The 27,804-nt window shown below is 36.5% G+C and overlaps 1 protein-coding gene across 4 annotated transcripts; it reads left to right on the forward strand.

Annotated features, from left to right (window-relative positions):
* On the forward strand, nt 1-27,804 carry LOC100889526 (amiloride-sensitive sodium channel subunit beta). Of its 4 annotated transcripts, none has more exons than XM_011685573.2 (12): nt 1-174; nt 13,381-13,787; nt 14,483-14,683; nt 15,780-15,981; nt 17,112-17,224; nt 18,959-19,122; nt 20,394-20,592; nt 21,391-21,463; nt 22,393-22,450; nt 23,696-23,769; nt 25,492-25,567; nt 26,149-27,804. In XM_011685573.2, exons 1-12 carry the CDS (start codon nt 92-94, stop codon nt 26,308-26,310), a joined length of 1,812 nt encoding a protein of 603 aa, XP_011683875.2. In that variant the 5' UTR covers nt 1-91; the 3' UTR covers nt 26,311-27,804. The 4 variants fall into 4 exon arrangements, with proteins under 4 accessions (XP_011683875.2, XP_030833004.1, XP_030833002.1 ...); XM_030977142.1 differs by lacking the exon at nt 1-174 and adding an exon at nt 7,300-7,544; XM_030977143.1 differs by lacking the exon at nt 1-174 and adding an exon at nt 8,914-9,014.

A 27,804-nucleotide genomic window follows, 5' to 3' on the forward strand; every position in this document is an offset into this window, starting at 1 on the left:
TGATAATGATACAAGGTGTCAACAGAGGCAGGACAGATTAAAATACAGTGTTCGCTGAAAGGAATTATTGATGACGATTCTGACTAGGTAGATGGAAGCCAAAATGTCTAAGAAACAGGATGGAGTGGCCTGGATATTCCAAGTCAAGGAAGCCGCTGAAAACAAGGAATCGGAGTAAGTTGGCCATTAAAGGCTTGTTCAGATATAACTGCGCGCATCAAAGGTCTATATGCGTATACTCATCACTAAGCTCTGTGTTATCGGATACGGAAAATAATGTGAAGCCACGGTTAACCGCGTCTTACCTGAACAAGGCTTGAATATGAATAATAGTGGGATGAACACACAAATGAATTAGAGAGTTTCGATTTTTCGAATTGCGATCAGAATCTCACTCAAAGTGCGAACTTTTTGTTTGAGAAAACTTGGCCGTGTGATGAAAAGCGAGATAACAGCGCTCGTCGAGAAGTGAGCTTTTATGCTTATGTATGAACGGGGGCAAAAAAAAAGTCAGATTTGAATCGCGATCCAGGGCCCCGTCTTACAAAGAGTTACGATCGATCCAAATCAATCGTAAGTCCTCCAATCAATCGCAAGTTTGCAGTCTCCTATCTCTTATGTACATAGTTACGATTGATATCAATCGCAAATAAGTTGCGATTGATATCAACTCTTTGTAAGACGGGGCCCAGATCTCTCCAAATGTCTGAGTCTTAATGGGCATATAATGAGCCGCTTTGGTAAAGCGCATGTCATATTTAGATGATTATCCAATCCAATTTGGGAATTTGTAGAGCTCAAATATTAGAGTTGCCAAATCGAGGGCGCTGATGAGACTGAAAAACCACTGAATATGCTGTCGGCGATTCACCTGGGAAAGACTTAGATAGTGGCTAACTGAATTACTATCAGCAATGTGGAATATGAAAGTCTTCAGCTAAGTTTGTATACATAACCTCCCTGTGCGCTTCACAGGGGCGTTGAATATCAGTATCTCTTTTATGCAACACAAATCATCTCCCTGAGCTAAATAGTGTTTATCTTAGGACAGGTTTATGGAAAGAAAAAAAAAGCCTTCAAGATCATTGAGCTCTTTCAAGGGCAAGATTAAAATATATCGGTTTTCAAAGGGTTGTGTTAAGATCCTACGTACTTACTAGTCATGTTTTAGAGTTCAAGAATCAAGAAAAATACACACTTTATTACACTAAAGAAGATTATAATATAGATAGGTGTTGCTTGAGTCTGTTCCAAAACTCCAAACCGTTATATTCTCCGCCCCAGTCCTCGGGGATCTTATCCCAAACCCGTAACAGTTGTCAAGGAGCTTACCCGGCCCCCACTCAGTTATTTAGGGTACGCGTATGCATGTTCCCTCTTTTTGGAAGCACCCCCTTTCTCCAGTGTAAAAGTCAACGGCGGGCCGGACTTTGTCGCGCGAAAAAGTATCCCTTTAACGAGATTTTGGGAACGCGCATGCGGTTCCGGAGTCGGGGACCGGGGGAGCTAATCAAGACTAGAAAGGGGGTGATTTTGCAAAACTACTGCGTTGTACACAGCGATTCTAGCGTCAATTGGTGCCTAACGTTTTGTGCCATATAGCACGTGTGGCAAATCCGTAAAGAGAGGCGAAGAGAGCATCCGGAGTGTTAATTAAAGGGATAGTTGAGTTCTGTTGCAGAGGGCGCTACATAAAATAATTTGTTTGTGACATAATGAAAAACTGAGTGTCAAATTTGAATGAACATAATATTTAAATGACAAAATCATCTATGTTTAATTAAAACCTGATCGGAGACGGCTGAAATATATCGATTTCTAATACTTGTGTACCACCACAAATATTAGATATTTTGACAAATTTGAAGAAAAAAATTATTTTCATATGTCTTGAAATGATACATTTTTAACCAGATACAGCTTGTTTGTTTGTAGGTGTCTATGGCGAGGTAACCCTCGAAACGTTGAGGTGCCTGGTGGGGGGGGGGGGGGGTTCTGTATATTTCTTACATCGAAATGACTACGTTTGATCTCGGAATAGTATGAAGAGTAGCCCAATAAAAAAGGACTTCCATACTTCCAATATTGTGGGGTCGAATTAACTGGTGCCAATGGCAATAATATGTCTTCACGTAGAAAATGTTATCAAGATTGACAAATTTGGTAGAGCTTTTTTGACGCGAGGTATGAGTTCAAATTCGTCCAGTATCAATGGAATTGCGTTTTAAACAATTCGTAAAATGTCATGTGTGTGTGTTTAACAAGTCATTGGAATGACTGGAAAGAGAAAAAATGCATGTGGAGTGTAATGTTTTTTATTCAATCCTACGTATATTACAGTTGACCCAAAGCTTAGGCATGACATACCATTTCGTAAATTACACAATGATACGTCATGTTCTGCGATGAACTCTGCCAGTGGATGTCTTCAACTTTTTGCACAAAAACACGCCTCTAAAAATACTCAACAAATTTGGTATCATTTTCTTTTAGAATGATCGACTGGTACCGATAAACTTTGTCCCGCATTATTGGAAGTATACGTCATCTTTACTTATTCCGTTTTAATTGGGTCACCCTGTGTAGGCCTTTATAACGCCGTAAAGGTAATCACCCACCAGCAACCTTTGAAGGAAAGTAATCAATATTGACACTTTAAGGCACTAACAGCAGACAAACGCCCATCAATTCGGGTGGGGAAAAAAATCACAAGCCGTCATGCTTTTTTGCAAAGTGCCTCTCCTCCTTTGCATTAAATATATTTTTATATAATATTGAGATATATATATATATATATATATATATATAAATAGTAATAATGATAATGATAATGACTTCTTATATAGCGCACATGTCCGTCACGTCGTGACGCTCCTGGCGCTGCCCGAGTATTACCCTGGCTTTAGCAAGGAGGCCATTATGGCGCTCTAGCATTTCAAGGAATTAATTCCTGCCACCTGAGATTCGTGTAGGACATTTTTATGGGTGTTTTAATTTATTTTGTAAGTGCCTTGTTTAGCTGTAACGCAGGTGTATAAGTGTAATTGTGTACAGGAACAGTTCTGCTAGGGGGCTGACGAAATAAAAAAAAACATTTTGATTCTTCTATTTTGCAATTTTGCAAGCGTGCGAAATATCAACACTTTATTACAGTGAAAATTTCACCATTAAAATTTACTAGATAGGATAATAAAACGATTACAATTATTCATTACCCGACTATAACATTTCGTGGGGCTTGAGCCACCCACCTTTTTCCGACCACATAGCTCATCATAGCCCGACTCATAGCTTACATCTAAAAAGTATTCAACAGAGGCCTTAATTCAACCAGTCCATCTTTTATTCTCGATTTACGAAAAAATACCCCCACATTTTTGTTTACAAGGGCTATAAATAATATATTTATTAACTGTAAATAAAGGGCTTTAAAGTAAAATCAAGCTAAGTTTTACGTGTATAATCAGACTAATTTACTGATCAAAAATTCTTAAATTGAATATTGTAATGACTGCAGCATAATTAATAGAATGACTTAACTGGGTTGAAACAACAGTAATGGGGATAAGCCACTTCATGTACAACATAAGAGTTGTCCCCTTATAGGAAGATACACGTTAACGGTATAGTATGCTTTTAAAGCGATGTATCGTCCAATCGGTGTATTTTACACGCATAGCTTTCACCATAGGCCCCTCCATATTGCATTCTGCTTGTTATAATTAGTTCAGTTTTTTATGTAATGCATTCGAACCAATCGCTTTGAGGTGCTCACTTTCTGTTTTTGTCTCTCTTTATGGAATCCACGTTTAATAAAAGTACCATTAACTTTGTAAAATATTTGCAAAAATGTTAAATATATGTGAAATAAGAAACAATAAACCGAAACTGACTGACACTGAAAACGAAGACAGGAGTTGCCTCTAGCTTAGAGGCATGTAAACGCAGTACAAGCGGCGTGAATCCAAACGTTACTGTTTCTCTCATCATGAGAATGGAGGGGTTGGGGCGATGGCGGGAAAACAGCTACGAGAAGTTGTTAAAGGGATTAGGTAACATTGTCTCAGATTCTGAAATAAATTCCTGGATTTAACTCACGCTGCAATGATAATTATTAACCTTTAGGTCAGTCAGGAACCCCATGACTTTTATAAGCCGATCGCTTGTCTGATTATCAAGATATTTATGATTGGGAATCGAAATCGAATTTTGCGTTTTCCGAACGGTTTTCATAACACTATACAGTCTATTTGGGAGAACGAGTATGGTACAACCGGTTACTCAAAGATTTTTACATTTTGGAAGCACTTCATGATCATTTTGAAGCGCGATTTTGTTTAGGGCTTCAATGTTACACCATACCACAGACACTGATGACACATAGGACCATGCATCTCAGATTTAACATTGTTAAACGATGCCTTTAAGGAGCTTCATGAACGAATTCCATTTCAACATTAGATAAAATATCATCGTTCAGAGAGCTATTTTTTGCATCGTTCTTTGTATTTTGTTAGTGACACTGTATATGCTTAAAGATAAACTTGAGTTCTGGTAAAAAAAAGAAAATGAATTCTCACAGAATCTAACGAAACTTAAACTGAATGTTCAATATTACAAATAAATGTCATGTGCCAAACAATTTTGGAAGAAAATGTATACTGGCTGAGTAATGAGCATAGAAAGATAAGGAAATCAGGGTAGTACTAGCCCCGACACCATGTGTGTTGTCCCGTATACATCTTTCTGTGTAAGTGATTGTTACTTTACCAAGACTCTGCCAAATTTATGATGATTTTGATGACTCCAGAACCTTGCATTACACACCATTACTTACATGCTATATGATCAACTTTTCTGATCCATTCCACACCTTTTCTTTCACAATGCAATCGCATTACCAGAACTCAAGTTTATCTTTAATATGGATCGACAGTTTTTCTGAAGTGTATCATTTAATATTCAATTTCCCTAATGTAATTTTCAAAACGTGAACTATCTCTCTCGCTCATCCCTCTCTCTCTCTCTCTCTCTGTCTCTGTCTCTGTGTCTCTGTCTCTCTCTCTCTGTATCTCTCTCTCTCGCTCTGTCTCTGTCTTTCTGTCTCTCTCTCTCTCTCTCTCTCTATCTCTCTCTCTCTCGCTCTGTTTTTGTCTCTCTCTCACTTTCTCTCTCTCTCTCTCTCTCTCTCTCTCTCTCATTCACTTTCACTTAATTAATCTCCGCTGCGGAGCTTCCAATTGAACACGACTCTCTTTTCATTTTTCCCATCCATTAATCCTTAGCGCTCACAAAGCGATTGACAAAATTTATGTCATCAAATCCGCTCTCTAATTTATTATTCATTTTTGAGTATGTTCCATTTTTCTAAAGCTTGTCTTTCAAAGGTTTCTTTTGTTATATAATTATCTGCTTCATTTGCTTTGTTTTTCTATTTATTTTTTTCTGCACAAAAAATGAGATCTTGTCATGGGAATACATTGTGAAAGAAACTCTCTATAGGCCATTGGGAAAGGTTATTGTGAGAAAAAATGATGCATAGTGTGAAGTTTCAGAATGATCAAAACGAAAAGAAATTACTAAAGATCAACTGCACTACAAATATAAATACTGTACTACACTAAAGTCTGGTAAACACTGTTGAACTATTTGTTGCAATATATCAGAAATTAGCAATTGAGCGCTTTTTCAAGGAAACATTTCTACTATGATATTCTCCAAAATCTTTTCTATTGAAGTATAAGCTGTAAATTGTGCACAATATCATCACCTGACATTTCACAAATTCATTTAATGTGCTGAAACAGCAGACTCTCACCGAGAGCTCGGGGGCCGGGGGGTCAAGTTGATTGTACGTTTCATCACAGAATAACTGGCTGATTTCATATCACGCAGTTTAAAAAGGAAACAAATATTAGCATAATGAAAAGCATATAACGCTAGGATTTATCCGTGCATTTAACATTTATAAGCCTTACCGACAAAACAGAATTAGAAAGCTCACATAATTGTTTTCGTGTCTCTACCGTGTATCAACCTTCTCATTAATATTTAGTGGTGGTTATTTTACCTGAATGAATTAAGTATTCATTTTTTCATCACAGAAACATTTTCATCGACAGGTTCATAACGATCTTTTCAATTATGTATAAACAAAATGCATGCCCTTTGTAAACCCCCTATTTAGCAGTTTTGAGAAAAGTGTATCAGTCCAATTAATTCGAAATCTCTCTATATAGATTTGTTTAATTTTTAATGTTTATGATTTTAATACATGTCCACTTATTGCTATCAATTATTCATGAACATGGTAAACCTCTAAACAAAAATTGCATCAAGAATATGAAATAAAGGTTGATAAAAAAAAGAAGAAAAAAATCAGGAAAAGATAGAATTTTATATAAAAAGTTTTTTTTTGTACTGGTTGTATTGCACTACAAAGGACTGATAATCATTAAAAATTATGATAACACAGAGGAAGGTATGAGATAGAGGGAGAGAGAGAAATTTCATGACGTCAACCAGATGGCTCAAGATAATGATTGATTTAATGTTAATTCTGCGAACGAGCGAAGCAAACGAGTTTTTAAAAAACATTTATTATGACAAAATATGTGATATTTTCGTCTTCAAAATATATCATATAAATTAGCTATAATAATTATACATTCTGGCACTTTCCTGCAATATATTCGGGCGTCTCACTTCCTGTTTCGAAATTCTGAGGAGTGAGAAAAACAAAGACACTTAACTATCTCATAAAAAAATATATCGTCATCAAAACACATTATAATAAATAAAACATTGTGTCATATTGCTGCCCGAATATGACGATATTCCGGCACCACGCTGTCCGATTAATATTGCCCGAATATCGGACCCCCCCCCCCGTATGCCTTTGGAATCGCTGAACATGAAGTATATTATAAGTCTCCACTCTATTGTAGCTGTTTGACTTAAAGTATACTAAGAAGCCCAACAAAGATATGCATGGTTGGGACAGTGTAACGTAATGTAGGCCCGGCAGATATTAATGTCCTCAAATTTCCTTTTTCAATTCTTTAAAAAAAATTAACGATGTTTTTAAGAACATATATTTTACCTCTATTTATTTTTCAATCCCTGTAAAGTTTCTTAGATCAAGCAACGATCTTTCTGATTCTACATTAAGCCCTAGGGCCTTTATGAGGTTATCAACCAACAAAAACAATAGCATCACACAAAGAAAAAGCAACAACAACGGCCAAAAAAAAAACACCGTCATTCAAAACGCCTACAGGAACGAGTTTGTCTACCAGGGTCGTTCCGACCGTACATTAACAGCTACGACATAATTGAGTTCATGTTAAACAGGAACCATTCCCGGGAACAAAACAGTGAATGCACTGTCAAATCAAGGACGCCAAAGGGTTTGGCTGATAGCAATTTATGCAGTTCAGAGAATCAGGTGACGAATTATCCACTTCACTCGTGTCACCTTAGAGGTTAGGTCTGATTACCAATAGCTGGAAAAAGAGGAGAATCAACAACATGTCAACGGAAAGGTAGGATTTAAAAGCTATTTTGTAATTCCTTTTTTTTTCTCCTTCTTATTACGCCGTGATCAAGCTCAGCGTAAGCCTCGGTTCGATATGTTAAATACGACGGGTTTTTTTTTATAAATGTGATGACATAAACATTTAACTCCGTGTGATACATTTCACATTTCTGTATCTTATAAAACAGAACCTTTTGCCAATCATTTGATACGTAAAAAACAAAAACGCCACGGATTACCCCATTATATCTGAATCGCAGTGACGCCAGACCAGTCGTGCGATTTTCCACGAGTTGAAGCCGATTCGGCTGATATCACGACGAGAAGATTTAAATGCACTTAAATTAGGTTTTTAGTATTCTTATCTTAATTTAGATTCTAAATCAGGAAGATGATATTTGTTTACATTTCCATAATTATGTAATATAATTTAAAAATTTCGAAAATCGGACCGAAGGAGGATCGTGTAGTTTGCGCTGGGCATTACTGCAAGTAACACTTTAGTATAGAGTAATTATAAATACCAACAACATTCCAAACATAGAACGTTTACCATATGGTTTTTATTCAACACTGTCATTTTATTCATTACTTATGTAGCATTTCTATTAGGGTACTTTTTACTCTCAAGAATAAAAGATACCTGAAATGACTTTTGATGGAGATGGAGTTGTTTATAAAAATAGATTATTCAAGCTTTATAGACGTAGGACGTGAATAAATATACTATATGGTTCTTATCTTCCTTAATAGAAGTAGTAGTGGCAGTAGTAGTAGTAGTAGTAGTAATAGTAGTAGTAGTAGTAATTTTAGTAGTAGTATAAATAGGAGTAGTTGTATATTTCAATGGATAACTTATTCAGAACAAGGCTAATCGGCCACAATGTTCATATCATAAATAACGAACAATATATTGTCAGCTACAAACTGTTAAAAAATTCTAAGCGTGGAAGAGCAAGCAAAAGAGGTGCATTGTACATTTTAACACATAAATTACTTTCATAATGATGAAGAGAATCAAAATCAAAAAACATATGTACCACATCTGTAAATTACTCTCTAAAAATGTGATGAATGACGGTCATGATTTTATGACAAACGTCATGTGTCTTTGATTTAATCGCTTCTTGCCATGATCTCTTCCTAAATGTTTTAATTAAATGACTGTTCAATAATCACATTATATTGCAAGCGCCTAAACTTTCCACTTAAGTCAGAATACTCTTTTGTCAAGTGATTTCATTGTAATTGTTGTAAGTTGTTACGTGCAGTATTTTTGGTACCTTGCTAAGTTTATTAAAGGCTATTGAATGACTAAACTTGACATTAGATTTAGTGTATTGGCCGTGAATAGATGAGGGTATCGGATTATGTTTCTCTTTACGAGGCTGCACAAGAACATTTATATTGAAGAAAATCCAGTCTCAACTAACATGCATTGTAGAAGAAAGGAATAAACGGAATCGGACCAAAACAAGTAAGTTTTTTTTATTTTCAAAATTAGTAATCACTCTACGTAATTAGGTGAATCGGTAGTGTCACTGTAGTGTAGTGCCGGGCAACTTTCACGTTTGTTTTAAGACCCAAAATGTCTTCATTTTTTCTTCATAATGTTTGAGTAAGGAAGCTCATTTCTTGTTAGAGGACCTGTAATCGTATGCAATCCATAATATGCTTTTAGTAGTTGTCCAAGAGAGAAGGCACTAGGAGGAAAACGGAAATTAATGTTCTTTTGCATGGGCACAGGCCAGATTGCACACCCTTAAGCTCTGGCTGCCTCTAACATCAAATTGAGACAAATATACACAATATATGTGATTTTGGAACAGAGTGTACTGAATTCTAAACAGAATAGTAAGCATCGCTCATGATTTGGTAGACATTTAATAATTTCAGAACCCATTTGCACATTAAAAGTAAAAAAAAAAAGAAAAAAAAAAGGGCTATAAGCATGTATCATTGCCACTATAATGCCGTTAGGTCGACAGCACTTGTTTAAAGGTAGTGTATCCCTTTTGAAGCCAACATCGAATGAAACTTTGCAGGAATTATGAAAATGATGCAAGGAAACCCGTTTACTTTCCAGACTTCACTGTCAGACACTATTGAGTGACTGACGGACTTCTTTTTTTACATTTGGTAATAACATACATAACATGGTAAATGGTACATGATCATCTGTCAAAATCAATAACACACTTCTTGTAATAGCCACGATTAAATTGATTGAATCTTTCGGTACAAGGGTCTGAAAATCAGACTCTTTAATAAAAGGACTGCAATCCCTAAGTTCGATACGACAGCTAACGGTCGCTATTTCCCCACAAGAAGACATTTTCAAGTTCATTCATTTTTAGGGAAGTTCTAATTAGTATTATCTTTCAAATGTCGTTGAAATGTAATATTTTCATTTTTTGGACTGCAAATGGGACATAGTACATGTACCTTTAAGTAGAATTTATTCTGTCACGGCATTAGGGTGTTATTTGGATATCCAACCCATATCATTCATATGTGTGTTCACATCAACTAAAATGGTACTGGGATAATTATTCTTTGTGTGGCATGACAAATCACTTTAAATGCTTTTAAGATTACATGTATAAGAACTCCATATTCTACACTTCAAGAAAGTTGAGACCACATGAAAGCTGTATATTATATTCCTCCTCCCTTTCAGCACGCATTATCTCCTCCCACACACCCACACTTACCCAAACTCACCCACGCCCTCTCTCACATACACACGCACGCACATGCACACACTTAGCCCATCAACGAGTAAACAGCAATTAGCCTTCATATCCTTATTCCTGGGGCAATCCATTAATTTACATTACACTCTCCATCAAGCTACTTAACGGTAATTTCCCTTAAACGATACCAATCCACACAATAAGAGCTTTCTCAATATAGGCAATAGCCATTAAATGATCGTGTCATCAGTCAACCAGCTTCAACGAAAAGGCGTAATGCTAAATACGCTTACAGCAGAGGATGTAATAGTAGCTGATTAGATCTTTAAAATGGAAATAGTGCTTGAAAGTCACAATCGTTCATAAATATTAGGATATCAGCCACCGAACTATGATTAGTGAAATCATGTAATTAATTACGGTTTAAAGTTGACGCTCTTGGTTGTAAGGTCGTGATTCAAGGTCAGGAGGAAATGGTCTGAAAGTGGTTATTCTGCTTATTGTGTGAGTCCTTCATCCACTAGCAGTCACGATGGAATGGTTTTATTAATGTTTTGTAATTACGGATGTGAAACTGCGTAAACCTAATCGAAAATGTCCATAACAATTGGGGACAGACCTTCAACCGATGTCAAAGTCACGCTCCTTCTTTATAATTATATCTTCGGGTTTACTTTTCACTCTCAAATTCGCTGATACCCCTCACCCTCCCGCTGCAGCATCAATAGCATCGCTGGGTCTTTCAGGGGGTGAGGCACAACCCCCGCCCCCCCCCCCCGAAAAAACAACAACAGCAACAACAACAACAACAAAACTAACAAACACCCTAACAATTACTAACTTTCAAGTTCATGATAAATTACGACTAATATGATAATGATTATGATAAAGTAAAAGCTTAATGATTGCTTTACTGTAGGATTATCCCTGGTTCACATTTCTAATGAGGCACATACGCAATTGCCGGGGGCACGTCATAGTCATTGTTCATTATATGTATAGTCATTACATTATACAACATTCGTATTGTGCGCCATACAATAATATTTTGAAAGTACAAAATATACTCATTCAAAATGACTAAACTACACATTGCAATAATAATTTTGATGCTCCTTCGATATTCAGGGGGGGGGGGGGGGGGGGGGTTCCACGGCTTTCGGGTAAGGGGTGGATTCTTGGGTTAATACAAAAAGAGAGCGAGATTCTGTAGGGGAAAAAACATTCACAATTAAGGGACCTTGTTGTTGTTGTGTTGATTTTGTTTTTTGTTTACATAAGGTTTGCCAGTTGGGTTTAAATGGGCGGTCAAGGTCGGTTGAGCCCCTCCCGATAAACCCAGGGATGAGTGTAACATATCTACTCTGTTACCTATCGAGTTGGAACAATATATTCTTACCCATTTCTATGACATGATTGTTTTATTATATCATTATGTTCCTGACTACATAGAGTTTATTATCTTAAGAGGATGATTCATTGATAAATCCCTATTTCTCTTTAGATTGATCAAAGAAGTTCTGAAAAAGATATCAATTTCATCTATCAAGGAGAATAAACCATATTTTCATGATCATGTCATGAAAAGAGATTTTTTTTTTTTAAATTGATAGTTAAGAGTGTATTTGCATCTTTCCTATGTATGCAGGAAATTTTGTTTGAATTTCACTGCCAATCAAAATACCACCATGAACAAACATAACACGGTTTGTAAAAAGGCACTCTCCAACTGGCAAGAAGAGGACTGACTTTAGAGAAAGCGTTATCAATTTCCTCATATTAGTATATGGATCGAGGTGGCTGAATCTCTTCGAATGCTCGAGTGCTTTATCATGGAAGCTCGGCTAATTAGCCGGGGTAATAATACTTATGATTGCAGGGCTGGGATGGCGGCAATCATGTGATTTGTTTGAATAAATCAGTCAGTGGCTCTCTTTATTAATTGTCTGAAAGTCCCTCTGTTTGTCTTTCATCGGTCACGTTTCCATAGTGAGTACGCGGTCGTGTATATTATCGCAAATGATGCGTTATATATTTCTCTCTCTGTATTTCTGAGTCTTCTCTATTGTTGGAAAAGGCATTTATGACTTAACCATGATCGTGACGGCCTCGCAGAATTTATTTAGTTTTCTTATTTCGCAGTCCCCCCCCCCCCCACCCCCCCCCCCCCTCCCTCATTCTTATGAAGCATTATTGACCCTGGGATGTCTAGGATTAGTATAATTAACGTACATGTCAATAGAAGTTTCTTTTTTTTAATCGCACTCCTTGTAATATGTAATCTTTTACATTGACTTCATGTTACATGTTAGACACACACAAACACACGCACACACACGCACATACAGATGCTGGTCTGTGGTGTGGTTCTCTGTGATACCCTGCAACATAACCAGGCTGGCTGGATTGAAACCTAACTCTGATCAATCTCTATGTGTCATCATTTCAATACTATAATCATACAGCTTAAACAACCCCACATTATATGGTGGCAGCGGTGGGATATTGTATCTCTTCTCATTTGAAATGAGGACCTAACATTCAATTTTCACCTCATGTCCTGCAAACGATTCAGAGCCCTGTTTAGAATACTTGGTATCAGTAACAATTGCTTACTTTCTATGACAAATTTGCTCTCAGCCAATCAAATGCCACGATTTCAATCAGCTATCGCAACTCGTTATTGATAACAAGTTTTATGAAAGAGGGCCAAGATTCAGATGGATTTTCGATGTGGAAGGGGACAGAATAGACAGCAAAGGCAAATAAAAATTTGTTTAGCAGGGGATAACTACAGCAGGGGGTCAATACATGCCTCCTGGAACAAATAATGGACCCCATATCCCTTCAAAGATAACTATAAATATCAGTGTCCCCAATTATTCTTTTGAGTTATTCTCAGCGGGGGGGGGGGGGGGGTGTTGTCTACGGCCAACCGGGCCCTTCATAATCTCTTTAGTGAGGTTCATCAAGCTGCCTCTCAAAAGAGGGTGTGAACAAAAGTTACAATAGAATTTCGAATTGACCCAATACACAAATGATGCATGACATAGACAAGAAGGAAGCCAAAAATAAAACTAGGAGTGTGAATAATTTGCAAATCATTGGTTATTTCGTCAATGATTTTTCTTTTTGTTTATCTCGTAGATTTAAATTCGGGCAAGAGAAAATCGACATGGGCGACCTACCACGAGATACAAAGACGAGCCCAGAGAAAATGGCTGACTACTCGGAGAAGGCGTATGGCAGACCAGACTACGACGAGAGCCCAAAAGAAGGCACACGGAAGATCGTCAACGAGTTCGTCGACAACGCGACCACGCACGGAATCCCTCGAGTTCTGAACGCGTCCCGCCCGTGGCAATCACGTCTGTTTTGGTGCGTGGTCACCTTGATCTTTGCGGGTGTCTTCCTCTTTCAGGGTTCGAAGCTCGTCCAGTCCTACATCGCTCGACCGACCACGACCAAAATCTCACTCATCACCAAATCGAGGCTCGAATTCCCCGCCGTCACCATCTGTAATCTGAACATGCTGCGACGATCGATGTTGAAGGGTAATTATCTCCAGTTGGTTTGAAAAACCTTGAAACATGACAGAAGATTGTGTTGTTTTCTTAATTGCTTATGTGTACAAAAGTTGGTTGTTGATAATGATATGTTTTTGCTATTGGTGTAACAGACTTACTTTTTTTTCATTTGTCGATTTTACCTTGACTTTGTGAGCAGCTGGTCTGTTTTCAATAAACCATCATCTGCCCCCTTTTCGTTAATTTCATCATACTTCTGATTTCCTAACACCTTATTGTGCTCGTTATAAAACTCGGTCTCGTTGAAAACTAGTCTGAAAATAATATTTTCCACAAATGCTCCTTTTCAACATACAACTTCTTGTGTAATTTTGTATAATTACTTGTTCAAATTTATTTGTGAAATATTCAAATAAATTCAAATCAAATCGAATCAAAGTATGTCAACACCGACTCAATTACACACTTGATTCGATTAGCATTTTGTCAAATGAATTTAAAAAACATTGACTAATTCTGTCTTTTTGTTTCACCTGATTAAGGCAGTTACTATTTTTTCCAAAAGACATGGTTTAGGACTGTAAATTGAGTTAAGACCTTGAATAATAGGTGGCTATCATAAAGAGACCTGAGTTATAGGCAAACATCTCAATTTGGTCAAAAGACGACCGAGGCAATGATTTCATCCACCTTACTTTTGTTATAATATAATTCTCGAGCAGGTACCCGTTTCGAGACACTGGCAGCTTTAGATCGAAATCACAAAGTTGACGGGATTGGACTGGAAGATTCCGACTATAGTTGGTTCTTCTCAGACTCGTCATCAGGAGAAGAAACAACAACAGATGGAAAAACAGCTGAAGAAGATACCACTTCTCTTCCGTATCGGGGCCGTCGTGCACTCAATGCTGAGTCTTCTTATAGTATTTATATTTCTCTTTCGTTTTTTTTTCGTTACAATCATAAGCAAATCTATATGTTGCTGCAATTAATTGTATCTTACCACCAACTGTGTTTATCAGTAACATATATTTTTTAAAATCAGCTATCAAAAGGTGAAGTTACTATTTATTGTAAAGTTACGATTGATTGTGTGAACATACTATTGAATACTATTGATCCTAATTTTTTACATTACATGATCCAGATGTAGTTTAAAAAATGACAGGCCCATCCGATATCGTATCTTATGAATCTTTTAAGCCGTATTCTTACCGAATCCTTCTTGAAAATGACAATAACAATGAATTTGGATGCTGCTTGTAAGTGTCGGCTTGCATGGTGATGTAGATATACAGTAGGCTTGTGGGTGCACCATGTGTGAGAGAGAGAGAGAGGATTAAGGAGTCCTGAAAAGGACTCTCGGTAATCTTTCTTGGCATATAGTTCTAAAGAGAACTATAGCGCTTGGAGAGGATGAGTGGCGGGAGTGGCTCGACGTTTCGAACAGGTTGACTATTCGTCGTCGACCAAATATAACCAGATATACCATGCACTGAGAGGCTAGTTGAAATTATGGATCGAGGTGGCAGGAATGCTAATTCTGTCGCCGAGGAATCCATAATTTCACTAGTGGCTTAAAATAGTGCATGGTGTATACCTCTCTTTAGAAATCTAGCCATCTGATTGGTCGAAATTGGAGTCGTGATTTTGGCCATGCCCGCCTACCGGTCAATAGTCTTTGTAAAAATGCCCTCATGCTGCGATCCCCATTGGTTTACGTGTTAAAATTGTCTTTGTGCGAGCGTAGACCCCGGGGCGCGGACATCATACAGTGCTTTTTTCTATACGATTCCTAAATGATTGAAACTTTCTTTTTTAGCGAAGATTAACAGACAGTGTTTCAGAATTTCCGTGATGTTATATCCAATCTTTACTCAATAAAAGAAGAAGGTAAGAATTCTTGGTAGATTTTTGTTTCAATTCGGCATATATATGAATATGAATATAGAAAATTAATTCAAACAAAATGGATGATAACCAAGAATTATATTCTATTCTTGTACGATTTCGAACAAGGCGACGAATACGATTACTCCGGCATCGAGGACATCGAAGACCCGAACGACTGGGAGGCATTGTACAATCTTTCGAAGGGGAGCGACTATAATAATTTTAAGAATTTTGTCAAACCGACAAAAGAGGAGTTGCGTACGCTTGGACACAAGGCCAAAGATTTTATTCTACAATGCTCCTTCGATACAGAGGCATGCAGCTATGAGTAAGTAGCTACTTTGCTATTTTGGATCGCTATTGAAAGATCGATTTTATTTTGTGTGTGCAACCGTTCACACGTGTCATTTTAGTGTGAATTAGATCGCGATGCAAAGATGAATTTTTTTTTTTGGGGGGGGGCGACCATTTACACATAGGAAGAATTCTCACTAGACGGCAAGAACGTCCAAACTGCGCATGCGCGAAACTCGACGATGCACTAGCACGCGCGCTTGGAATCCTGGGATTACATCAAGCGACTTTTGATTATCAATACCATTCACACACACAGCGCCCGGCAAACTATCGCGATTATTCTGTAAAATCGCAATAGTTACTGCGAATTGAATCGCGAAACGAATCGCGAAGATTTTTACGAAATCATTCTGTTCACACAGTGGTCGCGCTGTCAAAGAACTCTTCGAAGATCTTCCGTGTGCCTTCTTTTGGGCTCTCTTGGATTGCAAAGCAAAAATTTTAAATCTCACTTTTTTCTGTAGGTGTGAATGCCCCTAGTGTTGAAGTCGGAGGGGGCATGGCGGGATGGGACCAACCCACACTGAACAAGAAACAGGAAAGAAAGAAAGAAAAGGAAAGGAAATAAAAGAAAGAAAAAAGAAAGATAGGGAGGTAGTGCAGTGAACAAAAGGAATATTTATACTTTAAAACATATTTGGAGAGCGAAGAGGAGCCAAAGATTGCATAAAAAATCGGCTGAAATCCAGAAATTGCCCTTTTCCTAATCATTTGACTATTCGAATTTACAATCGGAGACTCTCATACATTCGTGTGCCCTTAAAATACGATTGTATTCGATTTGAAGGCACAGTTTGATCAAACTGAGTGGTGTAATCAATAATTAAACTGAATGCTCAATTCAAATAAGGGAACGTCGATCTTATCAGAATTCAATTTCAGATTAATTCATCCGGCTTTACATTAATTCGGCAATGTTTCAATCAATATGACCAGAAACCTTGGCAAATATTTAAACTTCACATAGTCATCTGTTTGTTCATAAATACTTAATGGGATTTTCAAATTAATTAAATGAATTATGCACATGTGTAATAGGGTTGTTATATATTACCTTGTTATTGATACTTTCAATTTTTATTATTTTTTAATTTCCCGTAGAAATTTCACCGTCATCCAGAACGCTGAGTATGGGAATTGTTTCGTGTTTAACAACGCACATAAATTGAAGAGGGGGAAGCGCACGACGACATCAAGAACAGGATCTCAGTATGGTAAAGATAAGATAATAAGATAATGTAGCTCAGTGGTATGTAGGGGGGTAGATTGGGACGGGTAGCCGGAATGAGTGGGGGTAGACCTCGCCTCGGACAATACAGATGACAATGGCAGCCTGAGGAGTAGAGTTGGTACCCGTGCAGGCATAGCCTACGCATCCATTTCCTCTACGTGTAATCTACTTGTACATTGAGAAGTCACACCCTCTGAGCATTACATAACAACAATATCGCCTTAAATTACACCTTTCTGTTAACAAATATCATGTTCTTTGAACATATTTTTAAGCCTTATAATGATACAAATTCGTTTAAACCAGGATATGAACAAAACATAATAGCAATATTATCAAATATAACAACTTAAACACACATAAAAACTAAACCTTGCTTACCTATAAGCGGGGTGGGAACGGGGTGAAGGTCACGGTTCTAACGCCCACCACCAACGACCTCCTTACAGGTATATAAGCATGTAGAATGATAATAAGAAAAGTAAATTGTAGTCTAAGCTTCTACCAACCTTAGAATTTAGTAGGCAAACTTTCATCTAGTTCAGAGGCGTATCCACTGGGGGTGCAGAAGGGATTTCAAGGGGCGCATTACACGGAACAAGGAGGAGGCGCAAGAAAGACAAACGAAAAGAAAGAGCAAGGGGGGGGGGAATAAAAGAGAAAGGGGAAAAGATATAGAAAAGGGAGGAAAGGAAGAAAAATTGTGATCCACAAGGATTGTGCACCCCAATTCAGAGTGAAGAGTGCATGTTAAAGAATGTTGAGGGTATACAGCTTTGTTTTCCTTCTAAATATCGGTCGCTTTGCTCACTCGCATATGTTGCTGGAGGATCTCGTAACTTTGACCCCAATATAGAAGGTGCTGTACTCTGTATATCGGGTTAACATAAATTATCACAGTCTTTCTCGCTAGTATGTTTCATCAGCCTCTTGTTAAATAGTGCAGCCCTAATAAACTGTATAACATGGTATTTGCAAAGGTTTAACATTCAAAAGAAAGATAATCTTTCTATTAGGCTACCTTGCTGAATTCCTCCGTTATGTTTATCCAGAGAGTTTGTCAACCTCGCACCCCATCTTAGGAAGCAATTAATAGAACACCGCTAGTAAGATACTCCCTTTTGCAACCAACATTAAATTCTGTATAGAACTATGCAGGAATTATGAATACGCCATGTACAGCTATCTGTAAAGTAAAAACATTAGCAGTGTCGTAGTATTCAAATTATGCAAGGTAACCTGTTAACCTTCTAGACTTCACTGTCGGACACTATTGAGTGACTGACTGACATTTGTTTTCTTTGGTAATAACACACATAAAATGAGCTCAACAGGTTTTATAAGCATTTGTCTTCATCAATAACTCACTAATTGTAATGGCGAAAATTAAACTGATTAAATCTTTGCGCAGCTTAAAACGTACGAACATTCAGTAAAAGGATCTGAAAATCAGATGGTCGTTATTTTCCCACTAAAAGCCATTTTCAAACCCTTTCGTTTTGAGGGAAGTTCTAAATTAGTATTGAATTTTATTGGAGGAGCTCGCGCCTTTGAAATATGGCGCCATACAAATGCTGTTCATCATCGTCATCATCTTTCAAATGCCGTTGGAATTTAATATTTCATTTTTTGGCTAGCAAATAGGACATAGTACATTTAATATGGACGTTTTTATCTTCTTCTTCTCCTCCTTCTTCTCCTTCTTCCTATGAGCCAGGCCTTCAACTGACATTGATGGTGGAGCAGCCCGAGTACATCGGTATTCTCAGCCCCAATTCAGGGGTCAAAGTCGCTATCAAAGACCCCCGCATCTACGCGTTCCCCGAGGACGATGGCATCGAGGCAGCACCTGGCTTTGCGACCTCCATCGGACTCACAAAGGTATTACTTTTAGAGCAATCCCTCGTAGGAAAATATATCTGTCAAAACCTTCCAAAATGTAATTCAACCATTGTGAATTATACCAAAAATTGCAATGAACTTTTAAATCTGTATAAAAATTTGATCTGCAGAATATAGCTTTACAACGAGATTAGTAATTATAATTATAAGATAACGGATTTAGGCTGAAAGTTCGTAGTCTCTTTGAGTGCATACAGGTAGGCCTATATGTTATCTTAAAAACCTTATCTTACCACCTCTAATCTTATATTATCTTATCTGTATAATATTATCTTATATTGATTTTATCGCATCTTGCTGCCCCAAGAAACCCCAAAATAAAATAAATTTTTGAAAAGATAAATAGACACAAAAAACATACAAAATTGCAGTTGACAAATTTCTCAAATTAAAACCGTTTTCATCTTGGTTCGAAACAGAAAAGGTCACAAAAAAGAAATTGTATGATTCATTTGATAGGCAACGGCTCGGCACTTTTGAGCAACCCGTTCGTCTAGAAGTGATGTTAGTTTAACAAGCAGTACCATTGAATTCCCGTTTTCATGAATCTTTATTTATCTTAATTTATTCTTATATCTACGCCCTCTCTTAAAACTGCGCAACCACTTCCAATCATACACACACACACTCCCACATATCCACGCCCACACACGCATCAGCACCCATCCTAATATAATAATTACAGTGCTTATATAGCGCCTAACACTTACTTTGTCAGAAGTCTCTAAGCGCTCTACAATAATGCAGCATAATTACCCTGGCTTTAGCAGTGCAGCTGTTACGCGCTCTGCGTTTCAAGGAATAAATTCCTACCAGGTACCCATTTACATCACCTGGGTGGAGTGTGGCAAATGTAGATCAATGTCTTGCCAAAGGACATTAGTGCAGCGTCGGGACTCGAACCTCCACACACTCCACTCCTTATTTTAAGAGTTCAATGATGTATATATGTTTGTTTTTTTGTTTGCTTGATTGGTTTTTATTTTTGCTTTCGAATATTTAATCGAAATTATTTATGTATATACATTTAGCATAGAGATGAATATGAAAGAATACTAAATAAATACTACCATTATCTTTTGGCATAGTACAAGTAGTAGTGGTGGTGGTGGTGGTGGTGGACTGGTGGTAGTGGTGGTGGTGGTGGTAGTTGTAGTGGCAGTTGTAGTAGCAGAAGTACTAGCAGAAGTCATAATAATATTTGTATTGTTATTGTTATTCATCTCCCTTTCTTTCTTTCTTTCCGACAGACCTCCATTTCTCGACTCCCTGAGCCCTACGGCAATTGTATAAGAAAACATGATTCATTCTATGCTCCGGAAAAATACGACTTCTCCCAGCGTTCATGTTTAAAACTTTGCCTTCAGGAAACCCTGAACGAGACGTGTTCATGCATCACTGACGTTCTCATCGATGGAACCATGTGTGAGGTCATTAACAGAGAACAAGGTAAAACAAACAAATACACTTGACTTTGCAAGCACGTTTAGATTTAGAGAATATTTCTTATGTTTTTTATTCTTTATCCAGAATGAATAATTTATGTAGAATTTGAAGAAAATATTAATCATACCATGTTAAAAACAGTAGTACTTCAAAATAAAAAAATAATGAACCCCTGTGACATTTCTGTTCTTCGTACATTTTATAAAATACTTTCATATAATTCATTATCCAAATGAAAATGAAAATTCAAACATGAAATCGGATAAATTTCAACTATTGGATTTCCTCAGTTTATTAACTACATATTTAATTATTAAATTGTGTATCGTTACGGAAAGTTTTTAGGAAAATCAAATCCACTGAAATGGAAGCTTTAAAAAGAAGTTGATAAATCTAAAAACAAATGGACACAAACGAAGCCTTCCAGATCCAGACCTGTTTTGTCAAATAATATTAGCAATAATAATGATGATGTTAAATTAGGAATAACAATACTGCTACTACCACTAATAATAATTATAATGATAATAATAATGATACCAATGATAATAATGATACCAATGATAAAAATAATAGTATTGATAATAATGATAATTATGATAATAACGATAATTATGATAATAACGATAATAATGATAATTATGATAATAATGATATTTATGATAATAATGAGAAAAATAATAATAATATTAATAATAATAGTAATAATGATAATAACGATAATAATAGTCAACGGTTTAACAAAATTACAAAATCATTTTCATTTTGTTTCCTAACAACTTCTTTTCCGTATTTCCGTAGGAAATTGCAGGAACAGCGTCTTTAAAGACTTTCTGAAAAACAAACTTAATTGTGACTGTTCAAACGCTTGTAGGTGAGTTTACGTATCAACATGTTTCACGTGGTTTGAATTTCATTTGGAGATTCGTGTTGCCTGAAACTACACTGTTGCTCATAAAGTTGGAATTATGGTTCAAGGCATGGGCACACAGAACATTTTTTTCTGTTGGGGACCGGGGTAAAATGTAATGAATTATTAATAATTTATTGCATTTTTTATTTTTTTTTATTTGTGGGATCTGTCCCCTAGCTTAGCCCTGCTGCGTACAGTCATGGTTCAGTGGCATAGCAATGGCCTCGTAACTGTGAGGCCCCAGGATCAAAACCGCCTCGATGTGCGTTATTAGTGCCCTTTTATGGGGCATTAATCCTCATTACTGTCATTTATGACTTAAGGGCGTAGGTCCCCTAGTTGATAAGCATATTAGCATACACATGCTTTAGCAGTCACGCAAAACAAACACGGGCAAATTAATATTCAATAAAATCTGAGAAGGTATACTAGATCTAGATCTAGATCTAATATGAATAAATCATTGTCAAAATATTTCCCTAAATTGGGGTAAAAACAAAATATTCCGACTATATCAGCAACAGTGTACGTGCATCAACATCGGCATAAAAAAATAGTTTTGTCTAAATCTTTTAAGCAAAATAAATTGTGAATTTTTACCCACAACAATTTTTAATTTAAATTATAATTGCTAAATTCGAGATGTTACGAGAAGAGAACCGCACGAGCCCTGAGCCGACTACTTTTACAGACTAGGTTGAGACCCGATAAAGATGAAAAATAGTTGTGGGCTTGCCTTCTCTTTTTTCACGACAGTGGAAGAATTTCATACCAGTAATGTCCCCAGAATAGGATTGCTCTTCTAGTACCCTAATAGGTAAAATACGATGAAAAATAACTTCTAATACATTAGAACATTGTAAAATGTCATGACTCTTTTTTTTCTTCAGTGAAACTGTGTTCAAACCGAGGATAGCAATTTCAAGATGGCCTACCGCAAGATACGAGGTTGGTTATCACTGATTGGGTGAATAATAGATGTTAAAACGACATAATTATCTAATTAGCAAAATTTCCCAGTCACGTAGTTGATGTCAACTTTTGCAATACTCTAACAGAAAATGACGTATTGCATAATCCTTGCATTTTCACATGCATTTAAACGGGAAATAATAAGGACTCAAAATTGCCCTTCTGTAAATTTATCGAAATTCTTTGCGATCGTGTTTAACACATTTAAGCCTACATAGCAATATTTGTATTTTGGGATACACATAGCGGCTGTGAGCCTTTTCCGATATCTCCTTTTTCCATAATAATTTTATGCTAGCTTGAGAGGCGATACAAGTCATGTGAACCACTGGTGAGCAAATTATTTGCAAATATAAGATTCAATTTCTTTGCTAAATTTTGTGAAGGAAGCGGCTCATTTCATTGTATGTTGATTACATGCGTTTGGATATTTTCTGTCTGTAATCTGGCATGTGCACAATTGGAAGACACCCTAAGACTCATGAAAACACAATTAAAACTTACAATGGTCTACAAAACGTGGGACTAGCTACCCGCCCCCTCCCCTACCCCTGGTGCCACAACCAATGTATCTTCAAAGACCCTGTTGGAAGAGAACAATTAAATACACGAGTTATAATTATATTCAATGGAAACCTTATAAGTCATAGATTATAATAATGCCGGTTATATGCTATTTTACTGCCTGTCAGACGAGAAACAGCTCTGTGAAAACTTGAAATCTGGGCTAAAACTTTAAAATTTGGAAGTTCTTGACACAAAATCTAGCTATCGAATTGATGAAATCGTTATATGTAGAGTATACGCTTGTTCACAACGATTTTGCATTAATTAAGCACGGCTGATCGCCTTAGCTATTATGGTCCACGTGTTATGTCGTCACCGTAACTGCGGTAGATTTGATCACTGTTGACCCGTTATTTGGAGGTGTGCGATTTTTTTATTTTTTTTAATTTGCTTTTGTGCAATGCTGAAAAGCAAAGTATTTCGTATTCCTTTATATTTGTTTTATACGTTTATTTAGCTTTCCATTGATATAAAGTTGTATCTTCATCCAATAAGGTCTTTAAAAAAAAACGATGGACTGTCATAAGGGTTTGGGCGTATAATTGGTGTTAATCAAATTTTTCTTTGACACCCAACAAAAGAATTAGTCTGAATCATACGAATAAGATACCTAGTATGAAATAATTGTTTTGTTTCGTTAATTATATTTAAAAGGCTCATTTGTATGACAGCCTGGCCAGTATCAACAAGAAAGCAGCTCGAATTCTTACAAATGTGGCGCAATCGAGGTAGGAAAATTTCCTTGTCTTTATTGTTTTATTGTTCTTAACTTAAAGTCTGAATAACCATAGCAGTAAACCAACAATTGAACAGGTACATGCACTTAATGAATATGCTTTGCTCGCTAGATTGGTGCCTAGAGCTAGCCTGTAACCCATTGTAATTTGCAGTAGTGATAGACTTAGGGGGGCAGGGGTATTTGTACAAAACTGTTCAAGTTATGATCCTTTATCCACCTTCCCGAACAAGTTTGACATTTCTGAGGTCGAAAATGGTGTTATTGGTATATTCCCTTTCCCTTCCCAATTAAAGCGATCTTGGATCCGCTATTGAACTACTGAGTCCAATTAGTAACTAAAGCCATGATAGTGATGATGATGGTGATGATGATAATTATGGTAGTAGTAATAATAATAATAAGAAGAGACACAACAATGAGAATTATGATAATATTAATAGGAAGAAGGATTATAACTATAACAATCATAACAATAATAACAATGATATTAATAGTAGTAATAATAAATATAGCATTAATAACAATAAACATAATTTTAATTTCTGTACCTCCTCCCCCCCCCCCCCCCCCCCCCCCCCCCCCCCGTGTAATTTTGAGATTTCTGGGATAGGTCACCTTTCCCCTTCCTAGTTAAACTGATCTTCATTCCCCTATTGAACTACCGAGCCCCACAGATGAAGACATGATGCTTATGAGGAGGATGGTGGTAGTGAATGTAGCAGCAGTAGTAGTAGTAGTAGTAGTAGTAGTAGTAGTAGTGGAAGTAGTAGTAGTAGTAGTAGTAGTAGCAAAAACAGCAGGAATAGTAGCTACAACATCAGGAGTCGTATAATAGTAGTATCGATGGTGGTGGTAGAAGTAGAAGTAGTAGTAATAGTAGTAGTAGTAGTAGTAGTAGTAGTAGTAGTAGTAGTAGAAGTAGTAGTAGTAGTAGCAGCAGCATCAGTAGTATCTTTAGTAGCATTAGTAGTGGTAGTAGAAGTAGTAGAAGTAGTAGTATTGGTAGTAGTAGTAGAGGTAGTAGTAGTAGTAGTAGTAGTAGTAGTAGCAGCAGCAACATCAGGAGTAGCATAATAGTAGTAGCGGTGGTGGAAGTAGTACAGTGAAACCTGTCTATAAAGGAGGACAAGAAAAGTGGTCTTTATAGGCAGGTGGCCTTTATATGTACAACTCCCTTTTACATGTTTCAATGAGAAACCATTTTCAAGGGAAACACAAATATGGTGTTTTTAGACAAGTGGTTACTAAAGCAGATTTTACTATGTAGTAGTGGAAGAGCAAAAACAACAACAACAAGATTAAGAATAATAATGATAAGAATAAGATGCATTAACAATAAAATCCTATCGTACATTCCATAGAAATCTTGTTCAGATTACGTCATAAGTTATTGTAATGTTCGAATAAAAATATATTTCAATAGGTGATGGTCAGAGCTATTGAAAGGTACTTAAGTTTGTGATTCGGAATTATTTGCGTTCGTTTTTGATAATTATAACAACAAGTACAATACTAATAATAGTAATATTGATAATAATGTTGATATATATATAATTGTATTGATATTAAAAACAATATTGATAGTAAAAATAATATTGATATTAAAAATAATATTGATACCAAAAATAATAATAGTAATATCAATATCAATGCTAATAATTGCCATAATAAAAATGGATTTACCCCCGATTTTTTTCCCCATTTTTATTAGAAACAATCTTGTGCGCCTTTCTGTGTTTTATGAAGAACTCAACTTCGAGAATGTCGTGGAAACTCCATTGATAACGGTATGTTATTATTTCTTACGTTCTAAAAATCAATAGTCAACAAATGGTTTAATTTAGAGCAGTATTCCCTTGTAAGAGCTATTTAGGGTATACTGAAATGTGTTAAATTAATTATTCTTACACAACATAAGTATGATAACAATCATGAAAACAATATCATTGATAACCAACAGGTGTGAATTTTAAAAATTGATTTAATAAAGTTCAGAAAACGGTCAACAGTTTTATATCAAATCAATCTTGTTGACGCTTTACCTACTTAAATACTACACAAATTTGTTTTGCGTCAAGGCTACAGAAGAAACGTCGGTAATATAAGTCTTTAATTTCTTCAATTATGGCAGATAATGTTGTTTGTTTCGACAAAGTAATGTAAAGTGCGTAGACAAATTTATATAAAGCACTATTCAAAGTATATTTTATTATAAAACCATATTTACCATACCTATCCATCGATAAATATAGTACAACACAGAGAGATTAATTATGTCTCATGAAAAAGTTAGAGACCAACCATGTGAGATATCTGAAATGTATGACTTCAATTTTTCTCCATTTTGCTTCTATTTCTCTATCAAAAGGTCGAATCTCTTTTCGGAAGTTTAGGTGGATTATTGGGTCTCTACATAGGAATGTCTTTCATATCAGTGACAGAGATACTGGTCTTCATCTTCGAGTTACTTCGCTCTGTCTGCTGCCATAAAGGCTATCCTTCCAAACATACTAAGGTTTCTGGACGCTGAGTCTGCCACGAGCGACTTCAGAGACTACAAATCTCAGCAGCCCGCGGCTTGTATTCTCTGCACCGATTCGGACCCATACTGCAAAACTCTCCAATGCGACCCTCACTGGCTGCCTGTCATGCCTGAACGTCGAGTGGTTGCGTTCAAAACCCTTCTATTCGTAAACAAGGCTTTTCATTAGCTTTGTCCAGAATACATCAGGACCCTGTTTTCTAAACACTTATCATCGATAATAAATGCTAAAATGCTGTGATAAATTAGCTCTCAGCCAATCGAATGCCGCGATTTTAGAAGCTTATAACAGTTTTTGTAATTAGTTATTGATAACCAGTTCTTATTTATAACAAGTTTAATGACGCAGGGCCCAGGACTTGCCTCGTTTGTCGACCCTCAAACAAGCCTGCTTTAATCGGTCTTTATCTTCTGTACATATGGTTGACTGAGCTCCTCTCCAAGAGTGTTTTTCCACCAACCACCAGTGATATTTTGTGAGCCTTCATTAATCATTTTTGTTCATTTTCTACGTCAGATTGCTTAAATTCACTGTTTTCAAACACGTGCGTCTGGTGACGTAGCCACTAGACCAAGATACCTGTACATAAATGTTTCATGACTGGATTCGGTAATAATTTGTACCAAAAACAAGAGGGATAAAGCTAAATGTCTCTTACTGACTTAAAGTAAAAATATATCGTATGCAGCTGTGTAGCTTCTGTTGTAAATTTCTGAAATATATGTCTATGATTTTCTTAAGCAACTCCTAGCAACGGTTATATCTAGCATGGCAAATTTTTAGACAATATAAATAACTTCAACTGTAAAAAGCTGGACATACAGCATGTGCTGAATTTTCACATCCACGTTATTAGTGCTTTAATGTGTAAACTTCAAATCTATTTTTAGACAGTTCTACATTTGTGCATCGTGTGTGTGTATATATCGTCACCTCTTATTGTTGTTAAATCTCGTACGATATGTTCTTGGAATGTTACAAATGCACGTGCATGTTCACTTTGAAAGTGGCATATGCTATTTTCAACCTTTAAAGGTTTACCATTGTGATGTTATGTATTTTCAAATTATATGGATCTGTTATTCTAATACATGTACCAAATAATGCCATGTGTGTATATATATATATATATATGTATCAATGGAAACTTAGCTGCTAAATAAAATAATATGAAATGAAATTATGGCAATTCAGTTCCTTTAGTTTTAGTCACGTGAATATATCTCGAAATAATTTAAACTTCGTGTTTGTTGGGTGCCAGAAGAACATGCCGAACGCTTATTCGTAACATGTTCCTAAAAGTTATTGCCCTTCTGGCATATATGGCTATCAGCAGAAGCCTTATTTCGAGCCAAGAAATGTTTCCTACCAATAGGACCCTTTGGAACATTAAAGACATCTTTTTACAATGTTAAATCTGAGATGCACGACTCTGCGTGTTATCAGTGTCTGTGATATAGTGTAATATTGAAGCCCTAAAG

This window comes from Strongylocentrotus purpuratus, unplaced genomic scaffold (assembly GCF_000002235.5).
Source record: "Strongylocentrotus purpuratus isolate Spur 01 unplaced genomic scaffold, Spur_5.0 spur5_scaffold_9, whole genome shotgun sequence".
In the NCBI taxonomy this organism is placed as follows: Eukaryota; Metazoa; Echinodermata; class Echinoidea; order Camarodonta; family Strongylocentrotidae; genus Strongylocentrotus; species Strongylocentrotus purpuratus.

Coding starts and splice junctions, on each gene's coding strand:
- LOC100889526 (XM_011685573.2), top strand. CDS start 92: ATGGAAGCCAAAATGTCTAAGAAACAGGATGGAGTGGCCTGGATATTC. Junction 19,123..20,393: donor CCTCCATCGGACTCACAAAG/GTATTACTTTTA, acceptor TCTTTCCGACAG/ACCTCCATTTCTCGACTCCC. Junction 22,451..23,695: donor GGCCTACCGCAAGATACGAG/GTTGGTTATCAC, acceptor TATATTTAAAAG/GCTCATTTGTATGACAGCCT.